The sequence below is a fragment of the Calypte anna genome, chromosome 18, assembly GCF_003957555.1.
Source record: "Calypte anna isolate BGI_N300 chromosome 18, bCalAnn1_v1.p, whole genome shotgun sequence".
NCBI classification, from domain to species: domain Eukaryota; kingdom Metazoa; phylum Chordata; class Aves; order Apodiformes; family Trochilidae; genus Calypte; species Calypte anna.
Window position 1 is genome coordinate 8,232,960 of NC_044263.1, and position 8,614 is coordinate 8,241,573.

Consider the following 8,614-nt stretch of genomic DNA (forward strand, 5'->3'; position numbering starts at 1 on the left):
GGCGGGCGGGCGGCCGGGCGCAGCGGGCAGTGCATCGCGGGCCCATGTGCGGGGCCGAGCCGGCGGCCCCCAGCCGCCCGAGAGCGCCGGCCGGGGCGGGAGGGCGCGGAAACCTGCGCACCGCGGCGCGCGCTGCCGCCCTCCGCGGGCAGCCGGGCCGCTCTCCTGCGCGGGGCGAGCGGGAGAGACCGCGCTCCGCCGCCGCGGAGGCTGCCCCCATGGGGTGACCGGCGCGGCGGGGCGCGGCGGCGGGGCCGAGCGAGCGGCCGGCGCCGGCGGCCGGAGGAGCCGTTCCCCGTGCGGCGGGGCGGGCGAAGCGGGGCTGCCCGGGCCAGGGCAACATCTCCCGAGGCGCGGCGGGCTCGCGTGAGCGGCAGCGTGCGGAAGGCGGGGGGAGGCAGCGGCGGCTCCCGCCTCAGCCTTCCCCACCAGAGGGTGTCTTCTGGGTGGGAAGGGGGAAGCCGCGCTCTCCTGGACTTTTGTGGGAGTGGGGGTTGTGTTGTGTGTGTGGTTCTTTTTTTTTTTTTTTTTTTTTTTCAAGGGGGGTGGGGTGGGTTAGAAGAGAGTCTGTGGTTTCCATGGAGATGAAGCTGAAAGTGCAGGAAATTTAAAGGCTTTGGGTCCTTGCAAAGCAGACAAACTGGTGCCAACGTGCGTGGCTGCTGTTGCTGCTGAGGAGGCTGCTTTGCAAACGGCGGAGAAGAGCGGGGAGGAAGAATCGACAGCAACTTCTTCCACACGCACGGGCAGACAACGAGGAGCAGGAGCAGCAAGGAGAATTTGCAACAAAAAGAGGCATCTGCCTTTCCCGGGGAGGGCGAAAAGAAACAGCAGCAGAATTTTGGAGCGGCTCCACCAGGAGAAATTTTATAGAGAAGCTTGCAAAAGAGAGTGTTTGTAGGGGGCTTGTTCTCCGGGCTTATTAGGGGGCTGTCTTTGCTGGGGGTGCGGGGAGTGGAGGTGATCCCTCTTAAAGACAATCTATTTTGGATATCCCCGTACAAGTTTTCTGATGTATTTGCTTGCACCTTCTTCCCCGGCTGTTTGGTGAACCCAGCCCCCCTCTCCCCCCCCCCCACCGGTCTCCCAAGGATGGATCATTCCCAGTGCCTTGTGACTATATACGCCTTGGTGGTTCTGCTGGGTCTCCGGCTGGAGCAGGGAGCTTGCCAGCACTATCTGCACATCCGACCGGCTCCCAGCGACAACTTGCCCTTGGTGGATCTAATCGAGCACCCGGACCCTATCTTTGACCCCAAGGAGAAGGATCTTAACGAGACCTTGCTAAGGAACCTCATGGGCGGACACTTCGACCCTAACTTTATGGCTATTTCCGTGCCCGAGGACCGGCTTGGCGTGGACGATCTAGCTGAGCTGGACTTGCTGCTCAGGCAGAGACCCTCGGGAGCGATGCCCAGCGAAATCAAAGGGCTGGAGTTTTACGACGGGCTGCAGCCGGGCAAGAAGCACAGGCTGAGCAAGAAGCTGCGCAGGAAGCTGCAGATGTGGCTCTGGTCCCAGACCTTCTGCCCGGTTCTATACACGTGGAACGATCTCGGCAGCCGCTTTTGGCCCCGGTATGTCAAAGTGGGCAGCTGCTACAGTAAAAGGTCTTGTTCAGTCCCAGAAGGCATGGTTTGCAAACCTGCCAAGTCCGTGCATTTAACGATCCTGAGGTGGAGGTGCCAGCGTCGGGGGGGGCAGAGGTGCACATGGATACCCATCCAGTATCCCATCATTTCGGAGTGCAAGTGCTCCTGCTAAGGCTTGCACTTACCTCGTCTTGCCCCTTCTCCAGCGGACTCACGTGGACCTTTGCTGCAAAAAAAAAAAAAAAAAAAAAAAAAAAAAAAAAAAAAAAAAAGACTTCTGCTTTCTGGTTAACGTTGTAATGCACTGTAACGTGTAGGAGAATGTATATTGTGTGTATATATGGCACCGTTTTAATAAACTATTAAAAGGTCAGTATTATACGTGAAATAATCAACGTCTACTGTATTTTTAAGACTATTAGCCTGATCGTTGCTAATGTATCTTTTTTTTTTTCTTTTTTGGTATTTATATTCGAGACAAGTTGCTTCGCTTTGGCGAAGTATGTTTTTTGTTGGTTTTGGTTTTGTGCTGGTTTTTGTTTTTTTAATAAAAGGATTAAAAAATACAAACCAAACTTTTTGATAAGAAAACGTTTTAAAGCTATTTTCCATTATTCGGAAAGCGTGTGTGTGGAGTTTTTTTTTCTTTTTCCTTCTGGACTTTAGATTTAAAATAAAAATAAATAAGCGCCTAGAGCACAATGTTATTGTAAATAGAGAGAACAGTTTGAATGACTTAATCCTATGTAAATGAAGAGTATCTGCTATTTATTCTTTATATCCTTGTAGTAAAAGTGCAGTGCAGAATTAAAGTCAACCACTAAAACACGAGCCGTTTGGAATCTGTTTGCTTTTTGGTTTGGCCACCTTCGGGGGGGCTTTCTTCTCTCTCCTCCTCGTCCTCCAAGCTCAGCAGGACGTTTCGTGGTGGCAGGGGGAGGTGGGAACCTGCTCACAACACTGTTAGAAGGGAATTTCTGACACCTACACCACGGGAGCTCCCCAGGGATCCGGCCCCGCGCGTGGGGCCGGTGGGGAGCGGCTGCGGGGGGGGTCCCGGTTCCGCACTACGCGTTGCCCCCGCGGAGCTGCTCGCCCACCGCCGCTCAGGCAGGGCGCGCTCCGTGGCAGCTGGTTTGGGATATTTTTATTTTTTTTTTTTTTTACCGCTTGACATTTCATTTACAACAGGACACGTGTCTTTCACACCTACCATTGTGGTGGGACACGGCTGAAACTTGACCCTTGGGCTTTGGGGGTTTTCGGCGCAGACACGTTATTAGCCTGATCCTATGACAGCCTCGCACACCCTCCCTGCGCGGCCACAGTCGCCCCTCACGGCCCGGTTAACCCTTTGGGCTCCCGCCAGCCTCGGGTGATGGCTCCACAGACGGGCTGCCCCCCTCCAGCCTGCCTCCCTCCGTCCCTCCCTCCTGGCAAGGCAGGGAGCACCGGGCTCCCCGCGCCCGCGGAAGGCGGTGCCGGGCGTCCCGCAGCCGCCTCCCCCCGGCCGCCCTGCGCGGGGCCCGCGGCGCCGCTCCGCCCGCTCCCCCCAGCGCCGGCTCCAGCGCTGCCCGCCCCCGGCTCGGGGCAGCCGGCGGGACTCCAGTGCAGCCGTCGCGGTCCGCTCTGTGCTCCGGGGTGCGGGGCACCAGCATCGGGGAACGTCCCCGGCCCGCGGGGCGCGTAACTCAACCGCGGCTCTCTGCGGACCCGTCGCAATTAACCAAGTATTTGACTTTTACGTGCTGGGAGACGGGACGATTAGTATCTCATAGATACCAACTGCAAAAACAAACTCTCCACGTGTTCTTCAAAGGCTGCCTGACAGTGCAGAAAGCCTTTTCCTTATTTATCTTGGAATCAAAACACTTTTTTTCTTTTTTTTTTTCCCAAGCTCTGAGGGAATCTAGGCTAATTATTTTTAACCCGTGGGTCTTTCATTGACACAACACAGTCTTGCTTTCTCGAACGTTTAGGTCACGTACCTACGAATATGTATTCATCCCCGTTCTCTCTTTCGGTGCATTTTACCACCCGTCCCTTTGCTTCTTATTTCTATAGTTTGGGGGGGTGAGGGGGGAGAAAAAATTCAGATCTTGGGACATTTAGGTTATTCATTAACCTAGTGAAGAGGAACAGAGGCATTATTACTCACATAGAAGGCACCCTGCCCCCATGTCTATCTAAGGGTTCATTGTAAAAGGATTAAAAGTTAAAGACCTTCATCTTATGATTCTTTCATTTAATCTTCGTGGCGCCTGAAAGACATGCTGGATGGATGATCACATTTAAAATATTCCTAATGTCGGCTACCTTAGGACTCCAGGCAGGGCAAACAAACGTAATTTATTTCTAGAAGAAAGGGGATATTGAGATGTTTAAGTTTATGAACCACCATTACCATGTATATTTGTTAGGTTCTGACAAATACCCAAATAACATTAAAATCAGCCATTCATCACATATGAATTTATGCAAAACCTTCTATGCCTGGGGCCAATATTTTTTTAGACAGAGTTTCACTTGCGAAAAAAAAAAAAAGTTTATTTAAAAAAAAAAAAAAGCCAAAAGCAAGAGTTTTTCATGACTGGTAAACATTAGAATTATGTGCACAGAAACTATTTCATGCTGGGATGGCAGCCAGGGACTCGGGAATGTCAACAAAAGTTCTCCGAAGGTTGAAAATGTCACTGAATTACAATACAAGGTCCTTTGCCCCATTAGCAAACTTTACTAAAGTAATATTCCCACTACTTAGCAAGGGGACTCATCCAGTGATTTATCTGCCTGTGATCTGAGCAGTGAGGCAAACAGAGACTTCATCTGGAAACTACTGTGGACTGTTTGCTTAAAGATTTTAAATTTTTATGTGTGCAGAGATGTGTGTGTATTTGTGGGTGTTATGTGAGTGTAAACTAAGTGTGGTGTTACCATAGTCTAAATATCACTGTATCTGTCTTAATCTGAGAGCAATTGTAATCAGTAAGACTTACATGCATACATGCTTTCTCAAGTAATAATACCCTGTTATTAATTAATGCCCAATAATATTTGGGGTTAAAACCATGAAGTTTCACTATCCACAAGGCCTGTGATTTTTAAAAAATAAAAATCTGACATTTTGTCAGATAGTAGAGCAAAAATAAACCAGTAGTTTTTACAGTTGTTTCTGGTCGGATTCATGTTCTGGTCCTCCTGGCCTAGTGTTGAAATGTTTGGCTTGTAGTGGAAGTGTTTCAAGCCAAACAAATAAAATATATTTCTGATTAATGTTTCTATGCAAATCTTTTTAATACTAGATTTTGTAATATGTTTTTAGAGCAAAATTGAATTACAGCTCTTTTAAACTGAAATAAATTCATAACACATAAGACCTCACAGAGACCACAGAGGGGAAGAAATAAGAAGGGAAAGGTTGAAAGTTTGCTGTTAATTGGTCTTCGGTTTCTTCTTTTGCAATTTTAGTGTCTTAAAGTGTAATATTGGAAATTTAAATTCACTTGTACCCCTGCCATAGACTGCGTAACCTCAGTTGAGTCCTTTAACCTATGTGCTGCAGTTCCTCACGAGGAGTGCAGGGCTTTGTCATCTTTGTCAACGAAGTTAGTCTTTCTGCAGAATAATTTGTTCTCTCATACCATGTGTTTATTCAAGATCCAGTGAAGCTAAGGCCTACTGCTCAAAGGGGGGTGCTTAGTGGTATTGGCTTAAGTATCCAAGACATTGTTTTTCCAGTGCAGAACAATATCTTGAGTAGCATTTTCTAATGCTTTATACTCCTGTTTATCAGAAAAAGCATGTGACTTTTAATGAAAGTTGTCATGTTATTTGCTAATTTGAAAGTGCTAAGGGTTACACTGTTGGTAAAGGATAAAAAAGGATTAAAAAAGTGTAGACCAAAGTTGTACAGATGTTTGTAAACAGCTCATTCAAAATTAGTCCAGATAGTGTGAAAAGAAAGAACAAACTAAGAAAACTTTGTTACACATATCATGTGTGTGTGGCATCCTCACACACACACTTAACTGAAATAATATATTTGATTTGTTTTCACCTTTTCAGAATACCACCATAAAGATGAGTTCTTGAGATCGCATGAGTGCATGATGGAGTCATCACAAAAACAACCACAGCTACAAATTAGAGCAGTGGTGTTTGTATAAATACTAAACAAGTTTTGCCTCTTCCATAGTTTTAATAGAGAAATAACCTTAATTTAGTAACATCAACAGCTGCTAAAAAAATTCCTAGCAGTTCACCTTACTTGAGTTGTGTTATATAAATGTAATCTGCACCGTGCTGGCTGGATCTTGTATCCATTAAAAAGAAGATATTCCAGCTCAGCGATTTGGCAGGAATCTTCATTGAAAGTTGAAATAAATATAATGATGTCATCATATAATATAACATCATAGCTTTCAAGGGAAGCCAAACCAAAGGTATGTTGGCAGTGGAATGCTGCCACCTGGTAGATCCATGCTAGGAATAGATACGGCAGCCTCATCCAGCGGGGAGGAGAATAGCCACACTCTTCCTGAAGTGCCCACAAGGATCCTGCAGTCTTTCTGTGCATGCACGTCCTCTGGGAGCCTTACTACACGCAGGAGCTGCAGAATCTGTGTCAATGCTCTCTTTTAAGAGAGCAGCTACAGCAAATTTGAAGAGACCCTTTCATTCCCTCTTCCTTGCTCCCATACCAAGCGAGAAGCTCCAGTGGTTAAAAGGAAGGGAATGAATACGTTCACTTGAAACAACTGTTGGAATGGTTCAGAGGGGAGCAGAAATATTCAGCAATCAACATTAAAGACTCTAAATCCTTAAAGGTGTTATTGCAGGATCAGCAGCTTACAGCCCTCTTTAGTGAAGGCTGGGTACCAATGTATTACTGTTAAATCTCCTGCAGCTACTTCTCAGGGGCAAAGCAGCTGTGCTGCATGATGGGCTGGCTGAAGGCTCTGAGGGAAAAGATACAGGAAGGGAAATCTGCACGGGTGTAACATCCCAGTGAGTCCTCTCTGTGGAACTGCAGGACAGGAGATGCAGGGATGGCACAATTTAACCTCCAACCTTTAAGGTGAATAATTTAGATGAAAACCAGCTGTGAACAGATGCTCTGGGGGCTCACAAGTTGTACCTTCTGCCCTTTCCAGGGATAAGTTCATGCTGCCATTGAGCATCAGTCTGAGACAGTGCTCAAGACCAAACCAACCTGTGTGAGCATTTAGGCCCCATCAGCAGACAGATAGCCCAGGAAGCTCAGCACCCATTCCTGAGAGGCCTCTGGCAGTGTGTGGGTGCTCCTGTTCTAGAGCTGCCACCACGCTAAAGCCAGCAGCACTGGCTGAAGGTTCACAGATCTTAGCACTGACAAGGCTGGACACTACTTGTCACCTAAGACAGACATTCCCCAGGACTCAAGTCTCTCCCTTAGAGTATCCAAGAGTACACTAGCTGTATCAAATAATCAAAACAGAGTTTGAAAATAAGTTTCACACTCCCTCTTAATTTTTTTTTTCCCCTCACGAGAGGGGGAGTGGCAAGACTCCCATCACAAAGAACGTTACTCAGAACCAGAACAGATCTTAGGGCACAACACTAAAAACCTGTATGCAATGGAGAAGGACTGGGTGGCTCGGGGGATTGGTAGTGTTATAAAGAGCTTTTCACCACTAGGCTTCTGGCTTCCATCCAGAGGTAGTAACTGAAAGCCACAGTCATCTGATGCCTGCATAGTGGGCTGTGTAGAATGAGTTGTTGGTCTCTGCATAGATCCTACCAAGCAGGATCCAGATCACAAAGCCACCACCAGACCTGACGTGCTTGCAAGGATTCTCAATCTAAAGAGCAAAATCAAACAGGAATGAGTACTTTTGATCTGTTCTTGTGATTTAGTAGCAATAAGGGTATATTGTTGTCGTTGGATGTGTTTGTTGTGCAGGGCTAATACAGGAGAACACAACCAGTATAGTCGTGTGTATAGATAGAATGCTACTAGCATTTTCCTTATGGCATAGTAATATCTGTGTATTTTACTTACACCTGGCAATTTACTGCCTGGCTTGGATGCAAAAACTGTGGTCCAGAGGAAGATGCAGCAAATGCAATGGCCATGCTGTATTAATCTGAAGTCCTGCTACACTACATGGTGTAGTGCCACTTACTTTACAGGGAATGCATCTTGTGCCTACCCCTACAAATACATTCTGCTCCTTGGGCTGGTCTCTTAGCAAAGTCAGTGCAACTTCCCAGTGCTCAGATCACAGCCTTTCACAGGACTCCAGTCACCCAGCTCTGAACATTCATTCCTCTGAACAAAGGATGGCACAGGCTGTCATTCTGAATATTCTTGACAAGCTGCTGTGTTGTACCTGTGCAATAACAAAAATCCAGCACCATTTCTCGGCAAGAAATAAGTTGATTTGAACATCAAATATTACGAATAAGAAGTACATAAAACCAATATGTATTTATGTAAGAGCCTGTGTAAACATCACTTCTCTGTTTCAAAATGAACTTTCTGGTATTCCAAGCACTTCATAATATTGTCTGTGAGAGAAAGTGGACAGAAAATAGTCTTCCCTCACTCCCCCTCCTAGTTTGCTTTGGACATTTAGAGATACTGCATATCTAGTCAGTTTTATTTTGCCCTTTGCATAGATTTGTTCTTCCAAGGTCAAATGTTGACATTTGATTGATTTCTTCCATGCAGCAACAGAATACTGAAAAACATTGCATAAATATTATTGTAAACATGTGTAAATTACTAGAGGACTTCTATAGCCTGGTGAGACATGCTGAAATAGTATCTTCTAACATGGAGTGGACTTCCAAGTTCATCATTGTCCTTTTGGCATAAATGGATAAAAATTTGTTTTGTAGGTAATGCTTGCACAACAAATGAGGTCATTAAATGAACCTTGAAGGTCTTTTGAATAAGCCTCACAGTCTTAGTTATAACCAAGCCCTAAATAAAGTCTCAGTGCTACATTAGCAATCTCTCCCATGCCCTTTGAAACACT

At 46.6% G+C, this 8,614-nt stretch overlaps 1 protein-coding gene across 1 annotated transcript; it reads left to right on the top strand.

Annotated features, from left to right (window-relative positions):
- The first annotated feature begins 1,000 nt into the window (after window positions 1-1,000).
- On the top strand, window positions 1,001-1,764 carry NOG (noggin). Its single transcript, XM_008494461.2, has one exon. It carries the CDS (start codon window positions 1,093-1,095, stop codon window positions 1,762-1,764), a length of 672 nt encoding a protein of 223 aa, XP_008492683.1. The 5' UTR covers window positions 1,001-1,092.
- Window positions 1,765-8,614: the final 6,850 nt, after the last annotated feature.